Source organism: Martes martes (genome assembly GCF_963455335.1).
Source record: "Martes martes genome assembly, chromosome: 4".
Taxonomy (NCBI): Eukaryota; Metazoa; Chordata; class Mammalia; order Carnivora; family Mustelidae; genus Martes; species Martes martes.
The window spans coordinates 97,188,670-97,214,009 of NC_137891.1; the positions used below are offsets into that span (position 1 = coordinate 97,188,670).

The following is a 25,340-nucleotide window of genomic DNA, read 5'->3' on the forward strand; positions in this document are numbered from 1 at the left end:
TATTAGGGCACTGGGCCTTCCTAATATAGCTGAACAGACACATGTAGGGACTCGGGCGGAGAAGATGAACAAGCACGTGCCCCGGACAGCAAAGCTGCGGGCTGGGGAGATGGAAAAACCTGAGGGGGATGTCGGCCACCATCTTGGTCCCTGGGCCGGTGTCCCCCCACCAATGGGACACCCAAGGAACACAGGGGCTGTGTGTTCGCATTGGTTCCCTGGCTGTTACCTCCAAGCCCCCGAAGAAGCTATTTACCCCAGCAATTAGGGTTTCTCTGGTAATCGGTCCCCAGCTTTAAGCACTTGTTCCAGCCAGATTAATCTGAGAGATAAGAGGATGACAGAGGCACCTCATTTCCTCACCACACAGCCCCCGCTGTGTGCAGAACTCCGCCAGGTCAAGTCAGACACAGTTCTGCTCCCCCAGATGTACCCACATCTCATCCGCGGGGATACCCCCTCAATGGGTGCATTGGCTTCTCATGGTGTGGATCTGCTGCCTGGGCTGCCTTGCAGTCTGTCAACTGACGTGTGTTGGGCTCCTCCACGGGTCTACACCTTTTAGGAGTTGCTCAATCTTTGTGTACCCGGGCATCCAGGCAGCACCAGGCCCCTGGCACAGGTGAACAAGCGCTTGCGTCCCTGTGTCCGTTGCCGGGCTCCCCGAGGGCAGGCCCATCTCGTTTGTTCGTCTCCAGACCCACCCTGGGGCCCCGCACATCGTAAGTGCTCTTCATCTGATGAGTGACCGGGGCGTGCAGCAAATCTGGAAGAAGGCAAAGAGATCAGCAGCGTGGGGAGGGGTGGGGAGACGGGGATCCCACAGCAGAAGCAGAGGGTGTGTGTGAAGTCCTCAGCACAGTGCCCAACAAAGTAGAAGCACTCACTGAGTACTACTGTGGTTATCTCAAGCGAGTCACCAAATGCCTCCAAGCTTCCTATAAAGTCCAGCTGCCGCAAGATTCTTGTAGGTGAAGCCTGCCTGGCTCCTAGCATGGCCCGGTCAGTGTCGCCTGAACCCATCCAGCGGCCTTTGACCAGAGAGCCAGTCCCTGGTGCAGGGGTGAGGGGCATAGGCCTCTATAGCCGAGAAGGTCAAAGACAACTAAAGCCTCGGGCTGCTGGCCCCCAGCTACAGATGGCTCTGCCCCCACTGACCCTAGTGTCCTGGACCCAGACGACATTTTGCACAAGCATGATGATGCGAAGACGGTCAGGAGGTCTGACCTGGAAGACCAGATGCCCCAGCCCAAGAAGAAGAGGCTCGGCCGTGACTCTGAAGCTCAGCCTCCTCGTTGCCATGACTCCTTTCCAACTCTTCATGTATTTTTTAAAAATACGTAATTTCCTAAAGGGAAATTAAATTGGATTGCACATTCATTTGAGGGACTGTGGTCTGATCGGGGTGGCACCAGAACGGCAGGCTCCTAATCCTCGCTAGGGCTCAGAGGGTGATCTGGGGGCCCCCTCGGTGACCCCTCCCTGAACTTTTCCCGACACCCACCCGGTGGCCTACAGCTGAGCTCCCCCCACTCTTCTCCGGCCGGCTTCCCGGAGCCTGGGGTTCCTTCACCGAGGAGCCTGACCCTTGGAACCTGGGAGAACAGCTTTCTGAAGGCCCCCTGCCGCCAAGCAAAAGAAAGCCAAGAGAAGGGCACCCCAGCCTGTGCGCCAGTCTGCGCCCAGCTGCCGGGGCGTTGGGGCTTTGGTGAAGATAGTGGGTGAAGCAGGACCCGGTTTGAGGTCTGGTCTTCCTGCTCACAAGCTGGTGACCTCAGAGAAGTCATTAAACAAATGAGCCCTAGGTTCACCATCTATGAAATGGGGACAAGAAGAGAACCTCCTTGGCTGAGCCCTTGTACAGATCAGAATGTGAAAGGCCCAAGTGAAGAAAGCACTAGCATAGTACATGGCATACAGTAAGCACTCAATAAAGGTGCCATGCCCTTATTTGTATGGTTTGCCTACTTGGTGGGGGGCTCCTGCCCGGCAGGCCCTGGAAAAAAGCCACACTGCATTCCGATTGCATCTTAACACCGACCCTCAGCACCAAAGCCCTCTGAATGCTCCATCTTGGACAGTAGTCGGTGCCCAGGGACCCCGCTGTCCTTTCTGGTGCAGAGGCGGCACACGGGGACCCCTGGCGTTCGGGCGAAACCAACTGAGTAGCTGACCCCAGGCATATGAAAGCCAGCTCTCCGGGGTGCCCAGTGGAGCCAGGGAGATGGTCCTGCCGTCTCCTTCCCTCTTCATCACCGCTGTTGGCGAAGGTCAAGTGGACAGGCCCTCCCCAGCCCGGCACAGCCGCTTCTCTCCCAGAATTTACCAGGCACCAGGCCCAGAAGATCATCATATCTCCCCTCCCAGGAATCAACGTCAGGTTTCAGAAGAGAAAGTCAAAGAGACTGGCCCCAGGGGACAGTGAAGGTGATAAAGTAGAGTCATCCTGCGGGTTCTTCAGCCTCACCTTGTCCCTCGCTGCCTCCCCATGTGCTGGAATCACTCTGTGCGGGGCGCAGGGGCCGGGCAGTGCAGGAAGGGAAAGGAGACGTCCGAGTCTCCATTCTCTAGGCCCCAAGCTCTCAGAGAAGAATGCCAGAGTTACTCACCTATTTCCGGTGAGTAATGTCTCTCCAGGGGAAGTTTAAAATAGAACTTTAGTCATACCTTAATGGAGCTGATTGATTTCTAAAAACAATCAAGCCCTAGTCCTCTGCAGCCGAGACTGCTGGGCGAGGACGAGAGAACAGGGGCGCGGATGGCCATCCCCAGCAGGATGGTCCAGAGCGTGCATGGGCCCAGAATCCTGTGGCAGCGTCCACCCAGGACCCAGAAACAAGCTTCAAGCCCTGCAGGCCGGCTCACCCTCCCACCTCCCTCTCCTGCTCTTCGCCGAGCCCCATACCCAGGTAGGGCAAGGGTGACACTGCACCGGTAACCCAGGGTTTATGCATTCAGCATGTTGCTTGAGCACCTGCTGTATGCCCGGCACCATCGGGGATGCCCGGGTTTGAGTGGCAAACAGAAAACATATGGGCTCCTGTATTTATATGGTGTTTCCTGGCTTTGTCCAGATTCCTTGGCATCTTTCGTCCCCTTTTGATCATACCACGGCCTGTGGAACAGTATATCTGGTGAGCATCTGGCCTGGGTCTGGTGCATTGTGGCCCCACTCGGGGAGCACGGGTCCCCTTTTCTTCCTGTGTGCAGGTGACCCAGGGCTCACCACGTCAAAGGAGCCGATGGGGGAAGTAAAACAGAAATTCACACTGCAGGAGAGCGGCAGAACCAGGCCTCCTCTATCGAATGGCACCACCTAGATCCCCGCTCCCTCACTCAACTGTCTTACACGGATAAAATCTGCTTAAATTGACTATTGATTGCGGTATGGGGAAGGTGTCCCCGTCTAGCCGGCTGCGTGAGTCAGCCTGCCAGAGGCCCAGGCAGCTGGAGGGAGCGACAGGCAGGGGCTGGAAGAAGTGTACGTGTGAGACCAATTATGTTAGCCCCTAGTTATTAGATTTCCTCCTTTCACTGCCGCCATCACCCCTCACGGCAAAGACCCCAATTTGTTAGACCCCGGGGGGAGTCCCTGCTTTCTACGCGCGCGCGCGTGCACACACACACACACACACAGCTCCAGACTCAGTCAGGAAAAGCTATAGCCAAGTTGTACTATTATGTTCAGCTACCTGGTGGAGGGTTCCTTTGCCTTTTCTGTTATTAAAGCCTTGGGCTGACAGCCGCAGACCAGTTCCTGAGGTCCTGGGAGGTTACCCTGTCCTCCCCCTTTGCAGAGATGTCGACAAGAAACACCACATTTGCTGTTAGCTCCGGGGCTGGAGAGAGGCATTTTCCACCTTCCTGGGCTCAGCTAATTGGCTGTGGGTCATCACTGAGAAGAGAAGGGGATGGTTCTCAGACACCTGCTGTCTCTCCAGCCAAGATGGACACCTGGGGAGAAGTTCAGGGCCTGTCAGCCTGTGCCTGGCACAGACCACTGGCCGTAGCCTTGGGACAAAGTAGGCTGATGGAGCCCAGGATGGAGCGTGGCTCCTTCCTCTGCCCCCATGAGTCCCTGGGCAACCAGGAGCTACTCCTCTCCAGGTGTTTGGTCTCAGCATGAAGGTCCCACCCTCCTCCAGCAAGGTAAAGGCCCATTCTAGAAGACAGAGATTAAATAGCCACTGGGTCCAGGACCTAACCCAGCCCAAATCTGAAGAAGGAAATAAAAGCTGGTGGGAAGCGGGGTTTAGCAAGAGACAATAGCATCCCCCAGTCTCATCAAGGTAGAGCCTCCCATCTCTTCTGAAGGCCCCTCCCCCACTGAACCCTTGGGTATCTGCTCCCCAGTCAGGGGCAGAAAGGGCAGACAAGAGCCCAAGCAGTTCATCCATCCTTGTTCTCAGTAATTTCCTGTCCACGCTGCCAGTGCTGGACCAGGAAGCGGCTTCTTACTTGAAATTTCCGGAGCTGTCTTGGGAGGCCATGAGGGGCTATGAAAAACCATTTTGACCAGAGCAGATATCAATCGATGAATGGAGAGAGCCCCAGAGCAGCCTGGGCAGAACAAGGTGCCCTCAGGAGGGCCTGTGTCTCCCTTGAGCCCCTGGACATCCAGGGAGCAGGGTGGGGATCCCATCTGGATCACTTGTGTGTCACCAGCTCTCCCGAGTACCAGACACACAGAGGCCATCAACCAGTATTGTTTAAACTGAGCTGCCTGCCCTTGTTCTTGGTGAACCCTTAATCAAATGCATGTGGGCATGTATGCATGCGCCCACACACACACATACCACACAGAGGAAATGGGATGCAATTTTTTCTAAGTCCGGAAAAATAATTTTCAGCTATTGAAACAGAACAGGTGAGGCCAGGGCATGGGATTCTGTAGTCCCCTCCGGCACTTACTAATCAAAACACAATGTTTCTCCTTGCCGCCTACACAGAGCACCTGCCTGGCCTCCCACCCCCACCTGCTTCAGCAGCCCAGCACCCACCCCCAAGCCCCTGCGCAGCTCTCCCCTCCCTGGTCCCCCAACCAGCCTTCCCCAAACTCAGCACAGCCCAGCATCTTTCTCTTTCTTCTACCAGAGCTGGTCCCAGTCCTTCTCCCTTACACTTCAGGCCCGTGGAAGGGGAGACAGCCATGGGCCCTGGTTCTGCCTCAATTCTGTCCACGTGTGTCCTCGAAGCCAGGAATCTGACATGACCCAGATCAGGGGTGGGGTATGGGATTGTTCAGGGTATCCCTATCTCTCTCATTCCAGTGCTTGGAAATAAGGACAGGCCCTAAGGCAATGTGCGTCTCTGGCAAGACATGCTTGTGAATTTCAAAGGCCCTGGACAGCTGGGGGCTGCAGAAGAGAAGTCCTGCTTGTAGAACCGACAGATTGAGGCTGGTGATTTCCCTGGTCTCATTAATGGCCCCTCCCACTCCTCACCAGCTTGGCTCATGAGAATCTCCAGAACCACCTTAGACCGGAAGGTGTGATAGAAGAGGAAAGCTTAGGAGAGCCTGTGCATGTTCCCTGTTGACCCTGAACCTGGAAGCATTTGCAGGAGTTCTTGGTCGGCTCTTGCCTCAGCCCGTCACGGATGGGAGAATGGGTTCAGGAAACGGACCATATTCTGGAATCCAACAGACTCCTCTTGCGTGGAACACTAGTTGCAACCAGGAAGTCCTCGCATTCATACATCATCATGGCAAAGAGGAGGAATGGGTTTACAGACAGGACACTTTCAACCAAGGGACATGGTTTTGGGTATGACTTTAATTCTTGCGTTCATGGATCTCAAGAAATAAACGAGTTCCTGTCAATAGGAATAAACAAGTACAAAGATGCTAAGAAAACCCGGCAAAATGGAGTGACGGATGTCAGGTCAGACGAATCATAAAAGGTTTCCTGAAATAAGAAATACTTTTTAGTACTTGAAAGAGGAAAAGGAAAAAAACAAACACTTAGCAGGTTCCTACATCTATATGTCAGACTTGGAACAAGACACAAGTACTTTCCCATTTGCTCCCGGGTGCTCTGTTCTGGATAGTTCCTTCCAACTTGCAGTGCAATGATTTTCTCTTCAGCTGTGCTTAATCTACACTCAACTCCATTCATCAAGTCCTTAGTTTTTGGTTGTTGTGGTTTTTCAGTTCTAAAATTTCTATTTAAATTTCTTCAAAGTTGCTAGATCTGCTTTTTAGTTTCCACGCCCTGGCAAAATTCTCAAGCTTGCCTGTTATTTCTTTGAATTGTAAACATCGCTGTCTGCAGGTGATAATTCCAATATTTCAAGGGTACATGCCTCTCTTTGTTATCTGTCATTTCCTCTGGTTCTCACTCATAGTGTCTTCTTTCCCTGTGTTCTTTGACTCTGTGCTGGACCATGCATCGAGACATTGGTTGGAGTAGTAAGCTCGGGATGAGAGCAGTCTTCCTGCAAAGAAGATTTGAGTTTGCTTCCCCCAGACACTTGGGAAGGCTGCCCATCCAGGACCACCTTAGTCTGGATTCCTGGACCCAAATTCAAGGCCGCATGATCATAGGAAGGAATACTACTTTCAGTCCATCTTTACCCCGAGTGTGAAGCTCTGCAGGACCCCAACTTTGAAAGAGGTGGGAAGCATTATTCAGGCTTCCCACCTTGGAGGGGAGAGGGGATACAGCGAAATCCACAGCCCATTTTTGTCACTGTGACTTCGGGATTAATTTATTTTTCCAAAGACAAGGGTGGCGTCAAGTACCGGGCTCACCTCCCTGAGCCCTCATGTCCTTAGAGGTTATGGTCCGATGCTACCTCATTGATGATCTGAGATGTTTGTCGTATTTCTTCTAGTTTTTTTTTATTTGTCCTCCGCAGAGAGATTTTTCCACATTGTTAGTTTTCCATTCCTGGAAGCAGAGGTCCCTTCTCCCATTTTGCCTTACAGTGACTGGGTGAGGTGAGCAGATAGGAACAATCCCATTTTACAGATAAAAAATGGGGGTCAGAAACTGCTCAGATCAAGTGGTCCCCGAGTGGAGGATACGAGAGTTGAATCCAGACTGTCCTGAGACCCAGGCCCATAGTCTACCCCTCTTCCATGCTTGGGAAATGGAAAAGAGGAGCAGGAAAGCTATTTAAAGTATCCCTGAAAGGGGCGCCTGGGTGGCTCAGTGGGTTAAGCCTCTGCCTTCGGCTCAGGTCATGATCTCAGGATCCTGGGATCGAGTCCCGCATCGGGCTCTCTGCTCAGCAGGGAGCCTGCTTCCTCCTCTCTCTCTCTCTCTGCCTCTCTGCCTACTTCTGATCTCTCTCTGTCAAATAAATAAATAAAATCTTAAAAAAAAAAAAATAAAAAATAAAGTATCCCTGAAAGGCTCGGAGGAAAGCAGGAGAGCCAGGCAGTGAGTCCCGTGAACAGCTGCGTCCGCAGAGCAGAGCGTCTGTGTCAGAAGAAAAATCCCCAAGTGGCAATGGCAGGCCAGCTTGTCTGCTGGAGCGGGGATCCCTGTGCCCCCTTGGGTGACCCTGTTCCTGGGGACACAGCTGCTCCTCACAGAGCTGGAGTGTACAGGGGCAGGTGGGCACTCAGGTTGGAGCATATGTACCCCCCAGAGAAAATGCCCGATGTCGGGGGTGGGGGGCTAGGCTTGTTCGTTGGAAGGGCCCAGGAGGAAAGCCAGAGAGGGGTTTCAGATTTGACCTACTGAGGCCTCCACAGTGCTTGCTCACCCACACTCCTCATCCTCCTTCTATCACTGGGAAGTCACCCAGCAGCCCTTTCCAGAACACTCTGGTCCCAGACCTCTGAGTTTATGAAAACATAAACACATTCTGTAATTACTTCCCCTCCCCCCAGCTGCCGCCCCACCACAAGCGAGTTGCTGCGTTTGTGCCTGCTGCAGCAGGGGGAATTGGAGTCAGCACTCCCACCCCCACCCAAGCCCAGGGGAACAGAAGACTAGACCCTCTGCGTCCCTCCCCTCCCAGCTCTAATCTTGCTCTTGGTCAAGTTTGCTTTCTCCCTAAACTTTAAGGCCTCTGCTGAGCCAAGCTTTTTAGAGGGAATGGATTTATGCCCCTCGAGGACTCTCCTTCTGCACTGGGTAAAATTTCTAAGATTAATTTCCACGCCGTCCACACAGGAGGCTCATTAACACACAGAAGGGGTGTGTCAGTCTGGCTGTGATGGGGCTCAGTGGGGACCCCACCAGCCAGGAGAGAGGGAGGGCAGCCTGGGAAGCCAGTCAGGGCAGGGGTAGGGGACCAGAGGACCAAGCTGGGCTCTGGGTGCATGCCCAGGTGGTGGCTGTGGCTCTTGGCCAGGCCCTGGAAGATTTCCTCCCCGCAGTGTCCCCACATGTCCCTTCTCCAAGTGGCCGAGGCTGAGATGCACGCATTTTACTCTTGCAGATTTTCTAACACTTCCCCCTGCCCCACTGGGGTTAATGTTTCATCAAGATTAATAGTAGATTGAGTCATTTTGAAAGGAGCCCTTCGATGAAGGGAAAGCACATAAATAAGCCTTGCCTGTCACTTAGGCTGCCCTTGCCTTATGCCACAGGGTTCTGCTTTGTAGCCGAGAAGCCCTCTGCCCTTTGTTTGATACACCCTCGTCCTGCGGTGGGCTCGCCCAGCCCATCAGTCGGTTGCATGGACCTTCAAGGGACAATGTGGAGGGAAGGGCAAGCAGGTGCAGGGTGGGGTGGTGGGGGGTGCGGGGGAGGGCAGTGCAAACTTTTCAGAGCTCAGTGGCCTGGGCCTTGTGTTCTGGGTCCAGCGAGCATCCTTCTCTCTGCAAGGAAGTGTTCAAGTTCACAGGCACAAATTCCAGCTCTGCTGTCTATCCCCTGTGTGATTTGGGGATTTGTCACTTCACCTTGCTAAGCCTCAGTTTTCAAATCTTCAAAGTGGGGATCGTCACAGCCCCTGTCCTGGAGGTCGTTGGGGGAATTAAATAAGTGAAGGCTCGTGGGGCCAGGGCCTAGCCCATGGTAAATAAGCGTTCATGTGCTGGAATTGCTCACATCATCCTGGCCCATCGCCTTCACTTGGGGGCGCTTGTGTTTCCCACAGAGGCTTCCCACGGGTGGGGGGGGGGCGGTGTGTGTCATGAGGAGCCATGGCACTGGCCGGAGTGTCCCCTCCCCTGCAGCTGAAGCCCCCGCTGAGCCCACACCTCTGAAGATAAATTGAAGGGCACAGGGCAGAAACATTCTAAAGGGAGGGTCCAGAGTAGAGGCTCCATTACAAGGCAATGTATGGGCAGTCACTTTGGGGTTTAGGGGAGTCTGGGAGATGTAGCATCCAAGCCCACAAGCCTCCCTCCATTCAGATCTAGTTAAATTAAATATCAACAGCCCAGACAGACAACATGCTGCCAGGGAAGAGGGAAGGCTCTGATTATCACGGAAAGAGGGGAGCCCTTGCCCAAAGCATCCCCCCGTCATCTTGGCCAAAGCCAGAGAGGAGCTGGGATGGGGTGAGCACGGAGAAGGAGCAACACATCAAGGACGTGGGGATATGAAGAACGCCTTGGCCCAAGGGATGAGGGCTGGGCAGCTCCTGTCATCAGTGTTTATTGAGTACTTTTCAATTGGCCCAGCCCCATTTAAGCTCTGTAGAAGGATCCAGAAGAGCAGACACAGCCCTGCCCTCAAGAGGCAAGAATCAAGCTATCAACACAAGCCCCACTCTCCATAAAACACTAAAGAGGCAACAAGGGATTTTGCAGGGCTGTTTGTCATATGGGAGAAATGAGCAGTGGCTTCTGACATCACAGAGAATGAGGGGGTTGGAGGAGATGGCTCTTTTTCTAACTAAATTTTTTTTTAACATTTTATTATGGAAAATCTGAAGTGTACACAAAAGTAGGAGGAGGTCAATGAAGCCCCATGAACCTACCCACCTGGCTTCGTCTTATTCCTGGAGTATTGTAAGGCAAATTCCTGATATGAGTCATTTCACCCATAAACTTTGATATTCGTGGAACATACAGTATTTGAAGTTTCTTCCAACTCTGACCTGGCTCAAGCACGTGGGTGGTATGAAGCCCGAGTATTCCTCTGGAGGGGCAAGGAGGAAGTGGTGTGTTCATTTGGGGTGGGGAACGCTATTTTACACCCGCATGCACATACAACCAGCAGCCCCAAGGACCACCTTTAACCCACCCCAAGACTATCGTTCCTGTTCCTGGCAGACCTCAGCCCAGGCAGGGCTACCCGGAACAGCTTGGACGTAAGGCTCCAAAGGAGGCAGAGCCTAAAAGAGAAGCAGGGAAACATCCCTTACTTCACCGACTCTGTGAAGAGCCCGCTACCTGGCAGGCAGTGTGGGAGTACTAGGGGAGGTGGCCCGGGCTGGCAGGGCCCCTGCTGTCACTGGCTAGCCATGGGGAGACAGGCAGGGGTGAGGGCAGAGAGCAGACAGGCTGGTATGGAGCAGGAGAGGGCTGTTCTAGGGTGTCACACCGAGAGGCATCGAACCACAAGTGGAGGCTGAGAGAGAGAAAGAGGCAGCAGTTCTGAGACACAGAGGCTAGCGATGGAGAAAGGCTGGGCTCCTTCCCTTCCAGGCAGGCATGGGAGGCCAGGCACCTCCTGAGAACCGGAGGGGGGGGTGCTGTTTGCAGGGGGGGACGACCACGTCCTCCTCACCCCTTCCTTCCCCAGCCGCCTCGGGTGGGGTCAGGCAAGACAGAGCCCAGCCCGCAGCTCATTTCCACCTTCCAAAGCAAAAGAAACACGTCAGGGGGATGATCAAGTCTCAGCGAACAGAGGGAGCTGCCTCAGACCGGACCACAGCAGCGCTGAGCCCGGGGCCTGCTGCGTGGAGGATGCCGAAGGCTGCTTCGGGGTTTTCCACAGCTCGGCAGAAACATGAAATTGGCCGCAGGCCCCGGAGCGGGATTTTAAGTGCCTGAGATGAGGTTAGAGGTAATAGCTAAGCGTCTTGGGAGACCCAGGGATGTAGTCCTGCTCCAGGCCCGAGGCGAGAGCTGCCGTAGAAATGAAGTCTGAGTCTAGTCTCCATCGCCACAGTCCCTCTGCACAGCCCACGGCCTGTCCGTGTGGCCCCGGTGCTGAGGTGACACCCAAGGGAGAGACCCTGTCTTCCCAACAGTGACACGAGGTTCACGAGACACCTGCGTTCTCGCACACCTGGGGTCTGCCAGGGACGGGGGCACAAGACAGGTGTGGGGCAGTGACCTCCAGCGCAGGCCAAATGAAATGGGGAGCCACAGCCCGACAAGGGCTCGGAGGAGGGCTGTCGTGCCGGCAGAAGGACAGACCAACTCTGTGGCTCCCGTGGCAGAACCGGGGCTTACAGGGATAAGTTATGGGTGAACTGACAACGTGAGGAGTCCATGACCCAGATTGTTTCCTGAAGAAGGGTGACTGAGCTCTCGGGTAGAGCTGCGTATGACTCCTTACGTATAGTCAAGTAATTCTAACTAGTTATATATGTGAGGATAACTTTGGTTTACATACATGTGCTAACTATAAACTATACAATTATTTATAGTGAAGCTCATTTCATAGTTTACAAAGAGCTGTTAGAGACGCGACTTTCCTAACAACCCTACAGGGGGTGGGGGGAGGCTTGTTGCTACGCCCGTGGTCAGATGAGGAAAGTGAGGAAGCTCGTGGTTGCCTGAGGTCTTGGTGGAGTTGGAGGAGCAGGGCCTGAAACAAAGGTCTGTCTGACTCCAGAGCCTGTGCAGAGGAGGTCCCCAGCGGGTGGGAAGGCCACGGCGGAGAGGACTCCTGTGCCACCCTGAGACTCGGAGACCCTGGGGACAGATTACAGTTCTGATTAAGGCCTACTGGAAGTGGGATCCACCTCCTGATCCTTAGAGGGTGGGGCGGGTGAGGAGGGGACTGAAAACCCCCAAGATGAGGGAGGGCAGCCCTGGATAGTACAGGCTGGAGGGGAGGGGCTGCTGGAGCAGACTTAGTTTACCCTCCAGCCAGCACAGCCGTGCTGGGACAAGTGGGGACACCCGGTGGCCATATACAGGGTCCAGGGGTCTCATCGCTTAGCCCCTCCACCTGTTGGGACCTGGGGCCAAGACTCCCATCAGCCCTGCAGTGCTTGTCTCCTGCCCGCTCCCCTCCGGCCTGTCCCTGTCTCTACCACCGTCCGGCTGCGGCTACAGGGGAATGAGCTAAGCTAGGGGAAGCAAGCGCGACCTCCAGAGAGGGTCCCCACCAGCAATAAGTACACGCTCCCCAAGACTTCGTCCCCCTTACCACCTCCCCACCCCAGCTTTTGCCCCGCCTCCCTGGTCCCTGTGTGGACTTTGACCTCATTGCTCCAGCCCCTTCCCTGGCGCCATCTGGTGTCTGCCCCAGGCCACACCCCCCCCCTTGGCTGTACAGACCTTCTGGGCCCTTCCCTCTCTCTCCCAGAGTCCCGCCCGCGCCTTCCGCAGTCTGTGCCCATGCCGGAGCTCACCTGAGGCTCGTCTGGCCTGTCACGCTCCACTTTGTAGTTGAGGCAGCTCCTTCCTGCCCAGGGCGGCAGAAGGCCGACAAGCTGCCCCGGGGAGAAGGACTGCTGTAAGGAACATATGGAGAAAGAGAAGCAGATGGCGCGGGCCTGTGGGACGAGGTCTCTGAGGGAGCACCGGGGCTGGACCAGACATGTGTGCTGTTCCTCATGGCCCTTCACGTCAAGTCTCCTCCCGAGAGTGCAGCGGGGGTAAATGGGGACAGGCGTCCTGGGGGCCGAGGCTGGGGAGAATGGCTGAGCGAGGTCCACTTTCCAGAAGAGCATTGCCAGTCGAGATGGGGGCTGGGACTTTGGGCGTGCCAGTGTGACTCGTGGCCCCGGGTGCCCCAGGCCAGGGCCTCTGTGCCCTCTCCAGACCCCGGGCCAGGTCCAGTCAGGCACGGACAGCTTCACGGTGCCCGGGGCCGCTGCCCTTCCACGTCTTCCCTCCGAAGGACAGGCGACCTTGCAGACCATGCTGGGAGCGAGCCCACTCAGAGAACAGGGGACGGCTGAGGGGCGGTATAGAGGAAGTATCCCCAGAAATAACCAAATCCCAATTTTCGTTTGCGTATTTTCCCATTGACGGGAGACCAGCAGTGAATGAGGTTACATCTCCCTTCCCGGTTTTTACACGAAGGTGGCTGGCTGGCTGGTTGGCTCTATTCCTGTCTAGTTAGAACATTGGGTTCTTGTCTTTATTTTGTCATCTGTTTGTCCTCGATGTACTCGCCGGTGCCACTGTGCCTTTCCTGGGAGCCGTGAGAGCAAAAGGGTTTGTGTCTGTACCAGAAGCAAGCTCCATTCAGCGCTGGGATGTGACTTCAGTGGTGGCCTCTCTTGATGACGCAGGGGCCATTGTGGGCAGCTCCGTGGTCTTCACCACCCCCTTGCCTGTCGGGATAGGGACAGACTCAGGGACTGGGTGACCATGTGAGTGACCAGTCTTCAAGGGTGAGACTGAGAAGTGGCGGTCTGTTCCAGAGGCTGAGCCCATGAGGGATAAGCTGTTGATTTCAGTCATAATTAACCTCAGCGTTTAATTTTTTCGCTTCTAGAAACTCCACGTGGTTCTTTTTCACGGGCACCTGATGATTTCCGATAGTGTCCTGTTGCCGGCTCGTCTTTGTGATGTCTTTATTTCCACCCTTTACTTCGTAAAACCATTTCGTACATAAGTCTCTGTGCCCATCAGTTTCAGTGTCTGAAGTTCTTGTGGGGGGGCAGGGAGGAGCACCTTAATCTATTATTGGTTTCTTTCTGTTGACTCTCATTCACAGTTGCTTGCTTCTTTACGATTCTTTTTTTTTAAGCAAACTCATATTTACGTGATCTTAATCTCTGGGAATCCTGGAGGTCAGGGTTAAGGGTGTTTTCCTCTGGACTGGGCTTAAATCGGGTTTTCCCAGAAGCCAGGTAGCTTGACCCTCTTGGGAGCAGTTTAGCCCACGTGCGGAGACTGAACTCACTTGAAGACTCTGAGAGTTCTTTTTCTGCTGTTGACCCAAGGTTCAAGGTCCAGTGACAGGTCACAGCTCTGCCAGCTGCTGTCAGCACTTGTGCTCAGAGCAACCGTGTTCCTCCCTCTGCTTCCTGCTCTCTCTTCCCAGTGGTGAATTCCCCCTGGGGTTTGTCCCTTTTTATTGGGGGTAACATGGATTTCCCCCGCCAGCACGTGAACCCAGCAATGTATCAGAAAGTATATTTTATTCCGGATTTAGGTATTTTGCTGCAGAAGGGTTCCCTGATGATGTTGTCTGCTAGAGTCAGCAGTTCCATTGCTAAATCTGTTTATAGTTCACTCGCTCGTTCAACAAACATCCCAAGTGTATGTCATGTGCCAGGGATGATTCTAGATACCAAGGATGCAGCCTCTCCCCTCCTGGAGCTTGCGGTCTGATTCCAAAAGGAGCCAGTCCCAGGGGTCCAGTCCAGTCCGTGTAACACACACCAGAGTGGCTCCTTCTGCTCTTACTCCCTCTGAACTGCTGTGTCCCTACTATGCATCACGCTGCGTGCCAGGCACCAGGGACGCAGGCACAGAGAGTCCTGTGCTCAGAGCACACTCATGGAAATGGGGAAAACAGCTGTTTCTGGGGGTGTGTTTCTGCAGGGAGGAGTAAATGTTCTGATGGAAATGGACACAGAGCAGGACAAGTGATACTCCGTTTAGGGGGTGAGGGAGGACTGCTAAGAGAGGTGACATTTGAACATCTGGAAAGATGAGTAGCTATTGCCTGGGAAAGAGAAAGAGAACCCTTTCCAACAGAGGGAAGGGCCGGGCAAAAGGCTTGAGGTCATGGAGGAACCCACAGCCAGTGGGAGCACAGGCAAGTTCAGGGAGCAGGAGTGTAGACAGCGGGAAGAAGGGCCCGGTCAGAGCTTGGCTGCAGATGCACACAGAGCTTGCCCGAGTGCCCCCCTAGGTTCCTCTCTTCTGTGCACCCTCACACGGAGCCAGGGACCAGCCAAGTCCAGCAGGCTCTACTTCCTCCATCCTGCCTCTCGGCCTCTCCTTCCAGACCCACTGCCCCTGCTCCGGTTCAGGCCTCGCCATTCCCTGCCTGGACTGGTTCAGTAGCCTCTTCACTGGTTTCCCTTGCCTCTGCCCCCATCTCCGTCCAACCCATCCTCCCCTCTGTGCTCAGGGTGATCTTTCAAAGACGAGCATTTGATTCTTCCCTGCCCCACTTAGAATCCTTCACCTGGTTCCGCGGCTTTCAGAAAAAAGGTCGAAGTCCTCAGATTCGCCTGCAAGGACCTTCGGGGGACCACTTCTCCAACCTCGTCTCCCATCTGCCCCTCCCTGCAGCCAGTACTCTCTTCTATTCCTCCAGCAAGCCTTACTGACTCATAGCTCCAGCAGGCAGCCTGGGCCACCACCTCCGGGAGGTGCTCTGGCCACCCCCCCCTCCCCCCAGCCTCACGTAGAGCCCCCCTCCTTCTTGCTCACACAGGAGCCTTTGGGCATTCTCCGTGTACCAGTATGACATTGAACCACCATAGAAATTTACTTGTCCATCCCCCCTGAGACCATGAGCTCAGGGCACATGCCTGTCTATTTAGCTTTGAATTTCTGGCACTAGCAAAGGGAGGGACACAGGGTAAACACCCAGCAGGCGTCTGATGAATCCATCAGTCCAGAGGGACGGGTGGAAACGTGTGTGTTCGTGCGGGTTTGAGTGTGTGTGGAGCAAACACAACGCGCAGGGCATTCTGAAGTCACACGAGGCTGACACGCTGGCCTGGCCAAGCAGATGACCCTGTACATGGTACTCAGCCCCTCCCAGCGGCAGTTTCCTCAAAAATGGGGCTAATGATACCGTGTAAGGTTGTTAGGAAGCTCGAACGGCGCGTATTGATGTTAATGAAAATAGACTATTAGTGGATTGTTACTGTGATTGTTATTAGTGAGGTCCTCCTGCTCTGGGTTTCAGTTCCCCACTCTGGGTCCATTCCCAGATGGGATCTTCAGAAGAAACTCAAGGCTCCAAATGCCAACCCATTCTTCTGGCTCCTGGCTTACCACTGGGTGAAGCCAGGAGAGTGCCTGGCTGCAGGAATACGACCAGGGATGGGGGTTGATTTTTTAGGGGGATGGAGACATGTGGTAGAAAGGAAAAATGATGTGAGGCTTTCATTTGGTTTTCCAAGTCCCCCCTCCTTGAGTACCAACAGCACAGGGCTAACATCCCTTGTAGGGGTATGGCTAGGCTCCTGCCATAGATGTAATCAGCTCTGAATGGCCCCCCCTTGCTCTTGAACCAGACTTCCGCCCACCATGTTGGCTCCTCAGGGACCATGGCTTTGGGCTATAGGAACTAGTAATGTGTAGGGACTTTGGAGTTTAAGAGACCTGGTTTTGCCACTGGCTACCCAAGTGACCTTGGGCATATTACTTAACCACTCTGTGCCTCAGTTTCCTCATCAGGAAAATAGGCATAATAATTGTATCGATTTCGTAGGATTGCTGGAAGGAGCAAATGAGATCATGTATTGTAGTACCCAACATGACGTAAGAGCTAAAAGAAAAAAAGAAAGAAAGTTACAGCAGTTCTACTCCATGGGAGGGGATCTGGACATGAAAAGAGGCTGACCAGAGGTTTGTCAATAAATGAACTCGTCAGCCAGGCTGGTGGTTTAGTGTCCTCCAGGGTAGTCAGTCATTGTCCTTTGCCCTGGACAAGGAGGTGACCCCAGGGGTCTGAGTCCTTGGAACTCGCCATGGTGCCCAGCCTGCTCTGAGAAGGCGTCTCCCCACCATGACCCCACCCATCGCACAGCAGCTTCCATCCCCCACCTGCACCCCCAATCCCAAGGGTCCAGAAGCAGAGGAGGGAGCCAAGTTCAGGTGCAAGATTGGGTGTGGTGCGGAGGTGGAGATGTCCCCCTCGTGGGAACTCATCAAGGACGAGTCTCCTTGAATGAGCTCTCAGCAGCTGGGTTCTGAATGGGCAGTGCGTGGCCTCCAGTAAAGAAGGGACTCCCCGCCCTCCGGATGCTTAGCCTCACCCCTGCCTGAGAGGCAGCAGGCAGAATCAGACCAGGAAGCTTGGCTTGCACTTATCTCTCAGCACCTGGAGGAGGAAGGGAAGGCAGCAATTAATTGTACAAGGCGGGTGGTTTGTGCAGCTTAAGTTCAGATAAAAAGTTTAATTATCCCTAAACCCTAATACAAATTAATTAGCCTTCCATATTAGGAGGGTAAGCGTCCCTGCTCTTGCCACAGCCCAGACATCACTGTGGATTACCGAGAATGTGCTGGGAGAGAGGGGTGGACAGAGGGACACTGAGTGCCTGCCCCACCCCCGCCCCTGGGCCAGGGGCAGACAGCTCCCTCACGGTGGCCCCAGGAGAGGTCTGGGTGTGAGTCCTAAGTCTGGTATGAGCACCATGGCTCCTCCTTACCTGGGAGTCCCCCTCCAGGAGGGGCTGTTTCTTCCCTTCCTCTCTTCCACTGGCAGAGCCAGGATGAGGGGTAGGGGGAAGGGAGGCCTTATTTGCATGAGAAAAGGAAGACAAAAAGGAAATAAGGCTAAGGCTTGAATTTTTTTTTCTAGGCCATGACATTTTCTTTTTTCTTTTCTCATCCCTTTCTTTCCTCAAAATTCCACATAGAAAATAGGCCATAGTTGCCATTAGGACTTGGAGCACCACTGTCCGCTCCCGAACCTCAGTCCTCCTGCCCAGGGGGGGACCTGGGAGGCCCCAGGGGCAAGATGGCTGCCCAGCACGGGCACTACGGTCATAATGAGCTGCTATTTAATGAGTGTTTACTGCGTAACAAGCATGTAGTCTTTACAACCCCATTGCAAGGTGTGTTCTATTCATTAACTCACACGTTCCAGCAACATTAATGAAAGTTTGAGCAGGGGAAGGACACGCATGGATTTGCATTTTAAGAATGTGGTTCTTTGGGAATTTAAAGGGAACAAGAGTAGAAGGGAGAAGTCTGGTGAGGAGGCTTTTGCGGACCCCCAGTCTAGAAGGCCCACTCGTCCGGGCCCTGGATTTGTTTAATAAGCTTCAATAAGGTTCTTCATCTGTGCCCAAATCAAGCATGTTCCAAATCGGACCTCACTAACCCCTCACAGCAGCCCTGTGAAGTGTAGGTACTGTTATTTTATCAGTCCCAGGAAATGTGGTGGAAGAAGTTAAGTGACAGGCTCCAAGTCACCCGCCTAACAAGTGGCAAAACCAGGGTTTGCCTCGGAGTCCACACTCTTTTTTTTTTTTTTTTTGACAGACAGAGATCACAAGTAGGCAGAGAGGCAGGCAGAGAGAGAGGGAGAAGCAGGCTCCCTGCTGAGCAGAGAGCCCGATGTGGGGCTCGATCCCAGGACCCTGGGATCATGACCTGAGCCGAAGGCAGAGGCTTTAACCCACTGAGCCACCCAGGTGCCCCCGGAGTCCACACTCTTAACCGCTGCACGGGACCTCTGCCACCGAGGCAGCCAGAGGCAGAGAAGTGGGTGAGCTCCAGCTGCCTCCCCAGAGCCCTTCCCCACGACCATCCTTGCCCCATCCCCCCGCTGGCCCTCAAGGAGCTGGATGTGAAGGACGGAGCAGGGCAGTGGGAACAGACCCACCTGGGCTTTAACCTAGCGAGTTCTGCCCCTCACTACTTGAGGACCTTAAACACTTCGCTGTCCTCTCTGGACATGGGCTCCGCGTCCCTAAGGATAGGGTTACTGTGAGACACACGGATGCGGATAAAGGTCCCCACACAGGCTCCCGTACATTATTCCCGTCCACCCTTCCATTCCCCACCCCTTCTTCTTCAGGCCCAATGTTCCTGGTCCTTTTTTTTTTTTTCCTTAATTTTTTTTTTTAAGATTTTGTTTATTCATTTGACAGACACAAGATCACAAGCAGGCAGAGAGGCAGGCAGAGAGAGAGGAAGGGAAGCAGGCTCCCCAGACGTGGGGCTCCATCCCAGGACCCTGAGATCATGACCTGAGCCGAAGGCAGAGGCTTTAACCCACTGAGCCACCCAGGCGCCCCTGTTCCTGGTCCTTTGATTGTTTCCCCTATGAGAGGGGTTCCAGGCAAGTCACCAGCTCAACCTCCCTTCTCTGGACACGACCCAGTTAATTAATTAACCCAGCTAATTAATGTCCTGTAGAATATATAGTGCCCCGCACTCCGCACAGCCCCCTGGAAGTGGTCTGTCCCAAGGGGCAAGTACAAACACCGACTCCTTCTTTCTGGGCTCTGTACTCTTATCTGTCCAGTCTACGGTGGTCTTCGCTTTTTAGCAGCTGCCTTCCGCTGGTGGCTGTGTTGAAGTTAAATTTCCCTGGTGATTTTTAACACGGATGGCTTTTAAGCTGGCTTTTCCCATCAGCTATACAAGTCATTGATTACTTGAATCAAAATGCTGGTGTTGTCATTCACCTTTGTTAAAATTAATCTGCTGGTTTCACCCGTGATTACAACCTGTTAAAATCCTTTTGACTGCGAAAGACCTCAATTCATAGTAGCGCTGTCATTTAGAAATTTGAAGAACTCGCTTAAAAATAATCAGCAGCAGACAGAGAAAGGCAGACAGCGTGTGATTTCATTTAAATGTGGAATCTAAAAAAAAAGACAAACAAAACAAACGAACAAACAAAACACCACAGGAACAGACTCATAGTTAAGGGAAAAACTGTTGATTACCAAAGTATCCTAACAGATGGAATAGGTGGGATAGATGAAGGGGAGGAAGAGGTACAAACCTCTGGTTTTGGAATAAAGAAGTCACAGGGATGTAATATCCAGCATAGAGAATAGCCAATATAACTGTGTAGTGTCAGGCAGCGACCACACTTATGGAATCAATGCGTCATGTATAAAAATATCGAATCTTTATGACGTGTGCCTGAAACTAATAGGATAATATATAGCAGCTAGACTCTGAGGGAGGAAATTAATCTTAAAGATAATAATGATCAGCAGTAGCCCGATCAACACCATCACCGTCATCTTATTATCATGGGATCCAAACGGAAGGAGGTTAAAACGGAAACAATTTGTTGGTGTGCAGAATCAGGAGAGAGACTGAACAGCTAAGCCACGGGGAAGGCGAGGGTAAAGCTGGCCCCCGCAGTCAGGGTGGGAACTCAGGCTCCATCAGACTCCCTTTTCCACGTCTCACCTCTTGCTCCGTGTCCACCTGTCCTCCGCCCCCCCACCCCCACCCACAGCCCATGCCCTTCTGTTAGGGCGCCAGCCCTCTGTGAAGAGGAAGAGATGGGTCTCATCTCAAAGGTAGCACTCCAGGGGAGGGAGGACGTTGCCCGCGATGAGTAGCCCGCAGGAGAAATGCAAATCCAAACCCACAGTGAGATGCCACTTCCCACCCACTAGGATGGCTAGAATCAAAAGACAAATAGTAACAAGTGTCGGTGAACATATGGAGGGAGCGGAGCCCTGGTTTAGCGCTGGTGGGAACGCGAAGTGCGGCGGCAGCCGCTTTCGAAAACAGTTCCACAGTCCCCTACGCTGTGAAGTACGCAGTCGGTCGTGGGACTCCAAGAGCGAGGAAAACCTCTCCGCGCAAAAACGCGCGCGCAGGTCTTCAGAGCAGAATGGATTCGTCAGAGTCCCAGAGCGGGAACTACTCAAATGGCCCTCAACGGATGGGGGTGAAAGAAAGAACGGGACATCCGAACGATGGGACATTATTCAGCAATAAGAAGGCTTGAAATAGTGTCCCCTGCTACCGCGGGGACGAACCCTGAAGCCCTAGCATGTTCCGCTATGTGAGAGAAGGCAGACACAGAAGGCCACACACTGTAGGATCCATTGACATGAAATGTCCAGAAAAAGGAAGTCCGTAGAGACGGACAGTAGTCTAGTGGTGGTCTGGGGCTGAGGGGTGAGGAGGTGGGCTGATCCCCCCACTGCTGATGGGCGTAGGGTTTTTGGGGGGGAGTGGAGGTGATGAAAATGTTCTAAAATCAGACCTTCGTGATGGTAGCACAGCTGAGGAAATACACTGAAAAACACTGAACTGTGGGTGCCTGGGTGACTCAGTCGGTTGAACACCTGCCTTTGGCTGAGGTTATAATCCCGGGGTCTTGGGATCCAGCCCCGCATTGGGCTCCCTGCTCAGCAGTGAGTCTGCTTCTCCCTCTCCCTCTGCCCCTCCCCACCCCCCTGCTCATATGCTCTCTCTCTAATAAATTAATAAAATCTTTTTTAAAACATTGAATTGTAGGATTTAAATGGATGAATTATATGGTATATAAGTTATAGGTCAGTAAAGTTCTTCACAAATGAATCCAGGACAGACGTTCCCTGACCCAGCGTGAGTCAGGTGCCTCATTCTGAACCTGTTAACCGTGCCTGGTGGGAGCAGGGGCAGAGGGCAAGGTTTGTAAGAATACGGCAGCCCCTCTGAGAACCAGCTCCTCTGGGCAGAGTTTCCCTCATGATGGTGGGGAGGGCACAGTTGCTAGATGGTTAGGCCATTAGCAGACAAAACAATAGGTGCCCACCACACTGGCTATTTGTAGAGAATTTGCATGTATCCAGAGACAGCATTAAGTGCCTCTTCTGAATCATCTCATTAATTATTACAATAACCCTGTAAGTTAGGTATATAAAACCTATTTTATATTGGTAGAGACTCTGCTTAAATAACTTTCCCAAGGTCACTTAACCAGTAAGTAATGTGGGGCCGGGGATCAACCTGGGACCTATCTCCAGTCTCCTCTCTCAATCATTAGGCCATGCTGCCTCCCTCTGGCTTTATGTAAGTTGTTGAGAAATTCTGGAACACACCACTGGAGACCGAGCTCTCAATCCATCCTTTATTCCATTTACTTATTTAGCCTTTCGCTAAAGGAGACCCTTCTGGCACGAAAGCCATAAATTTCCTTCGCTGGCCTTGGACCACTGTTGGTCATCTTTGGAAAGTGCCAGAAGGCTGGAGGTGCCTGTTTAGCCCCTCCCGACCGCGCTGCCATCCACACCCATTCCTCCAGCTTGTCAAGGGTACGAAAAACTGGGACAAGAACACACCTTGCGAAGATCACGACGCAGCCGTCCCCTGATCCACCAACCAGCAAACCCTCCCGAAACAAGAAATAAGGTTAATTTGGCCAGATGCGTGCCTAGTGAGCAATACAGCTCATTCTCCAAGCATTCGCAAGCTGTCCGCTTAATAATCTGCTCTCGAATTTCTGCCAGCAGTTGGATGGCAGAATTGATGGGTGCCAAGCCTGTTGGTCTGTGGCTTCTCAGACTTCCTTTTCCCGTCTTCAAAAATATCAACACAGTGGTCTGGGACCTCCAGTCTCTGGGTATTTCTGCGCTGCGCCATGATTTCTCAGCTGTCATGGGCAAGGCTCTACAACCCCATCTGTGCCTCCCTCCTGTCTCCTGGGGTGGGCTCCAGGTGGGCTGTGAGGAGCCTGCAGTGAAGACAGCTGGCCACTCGCCCGCTCTCCCCTCTTCTCCCTTGAGCTCCGCATCTTTTCGCCCCACATTTGCCTCAGCCTTTCCAAGATAAAGCCTGTTCTTCTGCGGGGAGAAGGCAGAGAGCGCACGGGATTTGGGCTGTCCTGCTTTGGCTCTGTCATCTGTCACCAGCAAACCATCTGTGCAGACCATCTACTCCTCACTCTTTCTTCCAGGGGGTAAAACCACCTTTCCGTGTGCCCTTAGCATTTTCCACCAGCCTCCATCACCCCCAAAATGTAGCCTTTCTGACACGGTGCTGACACACACCTGCCGTGCTTCGTTTCCACCCACGGCCGTGAGCTCGATGTCCACCTTTCAGTCACAACCCTGAAAATCCCAGCTAACATCATTCGCCTCTAGGGGCAACCCCCTTTCCTTCCTCATCGGGATTAGTTGAACGTGGGACAAGCAGCTGTGTTTTTAGAGTTTCCCGGCCCTAGAGACCACGGTTTCTGGGACGCCTGGGCCTGAGTAATGGGTGTGGATGGCTTATGGAGCTGCACGTGTCACCAAAGGATCATGGTCCGGGTTACTCGTCCTGTCTCCCCTTGACAGACAAGGAGGCTGAGGCCCAAAGTCACATTCCCCTGAGGTTGTGCAGTGGTGTGATGATGAGCTGGATGGGGCTTGAGCCCATGTCACCTGACTCCAAAAGCCAGGGTCTGGACCACACTCTCCGAGGCACCTCCTGAGCGGCATGGTAGAGAGGGCCAGTCTAATGTTGGGGCTTCCACAGAGAGTGGCCTCAGGCCTTAGCGTCAGTGGCCTGACAGAGAGAGCTTGAAGCCAGGACAAGGGGCCAAGACACCAAAGGAGAGGGCAGAGCATTCGCAAAAGAGGAGCCTAATTCACGGGTTGTCGAGAGGCTTAAATGAGGTCACTCATTCACCCACCAAATATGTGTCAACGGCTGGCAGGTCGTCCACAGAGCCCTTAGGTGCTTAGGAGGGGAGGACGTCACACTCCTGAGAAGATCGCCCTATACCCTCCCCTTCTTCTCTGAGTCCTCAGGACCCCTAGGTCCCCTCAGGACAAGGGACTCTGAGCCTCGCTATTTCTATTTTGGTGCCAGCAATTCCTGGTCCTCCTCCACATGACGGGGTGGGGAAGGGGAGACGGTGTTTCTGGCTTTGGCCAAAAGAGTCATCACAGCTCTTTGCCTAATAAAGCCTTTAATTTATCTCAATAAAGAAGAGACTAAAGGCTTCACCACTGTGGAGAGTCCCTTATTGATTGGAGGAGGGAGGCCCTGGCCTGCCTTCCCAGGGCTGAGCAGTAGCCAGGCCCAGTGGGTCCCCAGGGGCAGCTACCAGGCTGTGAAGCACTTAGGAGAGCTTCTCAGAGCTCTTGAGGGGAACTGAGGGGAACTGGCACTGTCCCCCAGTGGCTTCGCAGCTGGGGGGCGCTGAGTTCTGGAGCTCATGGCTGCCCTCTGAGACAGTGTGCTTGGTAGAAAACAGACGAAAGCAAGAGGAACGGGTTTTAATCCCAGCCTCTGCCCCAACGTGGGCAGCCCCCTGCCTGTGAGCCTCACTTCCCGCATCTGCACAGTGGGGCTGAGGACAGAAAGTCCACGGCGTCCGCGGAGCTGGTGGGAGGTAAGCTTGCAGAAGGGCTTTATGCGTGAGAAGTCTCCGCGTGAGTAGAGGGTGGGTTTATTATTTGTTATTTGTATGAACATAAATGAGATTGTGCGGCTTTTCTTCCTACTACTCATCCTTGGCGGCGTGCAGCACTTGGCACAAAATCCACACTCTGTTGGGGTGGCCACGACCTCCTTTTGTAGCGACCCTCCGCCCCCGCGCCCCCACCAGCGGGCCTGCAGTCATTCCCAGGGCCGCCCACGCTCCCCCTCCCTCAAGGCCTCTGCCTTCCTGTCCCCTCTGCCGGGCACCCTCTTCCCCAAGTGTGGTGTGTGGCCGGATCCTTTACTTTTACATCTCGGCTGAAGTGTCAGCTCCTCAGAAAGGCTGTTCCTGGCCGTGTTGTCCCTGCTTGGCACAGCAGCTGTCTCTCTCCTCTTCACAGAAGTAACGACAAGCCGGTGTTTTTATGTGTTCCCTTATTTTCTCATGGTCTTCTCCTTGTGGGTGGTTGCCCCTGGGAACGCAGGGATCTCATCTGTTTTGTTCCCTCCCAGGTCACAGTAGGCACCCAGTAGGTACTTCAAACAACGGTTGAATGAAGGGATGGGCGGGTGATGGGCAGGGAAACCAGGCTTGTCTCCCAAGGGACCCCCTCTTCCTCACACTTGTTTCTCTCTCTCTCTCTCAGATATGGAGATATGGTGCCCAAAACAATTGCAGGGAAAATTTTTGGCTCCATCTGTTCCCTGAGTGGCGTCCTGGTCATTGCCCTGCCGGTCCCTGTGATTGTTTCCAACTTCAGCCGGATTTACCACCAGAATCAGAGAGCCGATAAACGCAGGGCACAAAAGGTAAGCCTCAGCCTGGGCGGCCTCAGACAGGGGCCTGGCCCTCTGCTTTGGGCCTTATACCGTGGTCACGGTCAGGTCACCAGGCCTGGACCTCCAGGGCAGCTCCCTACCCAGACACCCTCTGGCTTTGGAAGGTAAGGCAGCTTTGTGTCCCTTCCTACCCACCAGTTGTCCTGCATTCCAGCTCCAAGCTCCGTTCAGCTGCCAGGTGCAGTGAGCCATCCATCATCCGTAAGCTGACTCTCTCCCTCCTGGATGTTCTGTGCAATTTCCTTGTCCCCTGGTTCCCCCTTCAAGACCTCAGCCACCAACACTCAGTGCCCCGGACCCCTTCCTGTGCCTGCCAGGAGCTTACTGGGGCACGTAAGTGCTCTCCAAAACCCTCTGCTAGCCCATACAAAACATACGGAGAGCACAGAAATGTGCTGAGACGGAAAGCAAATACTCAGAAAGGAGAGCATTCTGAAGCTGCTGAGTT

At 53.6% G+C, this 25,340-nt stretch overlaps 1 protein-coding gene across 2 annotated transcripts in view; it reads left to right on the plus strand.

Annotated features, from left to right (window-relative positions):
- The window catches only part of KCND3 (potassium voltage-gated channel subfamily D member 3), a gene marked incomplete at its 5' end in the record, with an annotated part of 202,014 nt that overhangs the window by 166,297 nt on the left and 10,377 nt on the right, over positions 1-25,340 (plus strand). For both annotated transcript variants that reach the window (XM_080801595.1, XM_080801596.1), the window contains one exon: positions 24,700-24,862. In XM_080801595.1, coding sequence (XP_080657721.1) covers positions 24,700-24,862 — 163 coding nt within the window. The remainder of the gene's footprint in view (positions 1-24,699; positions 24,863-25,340) is intronic.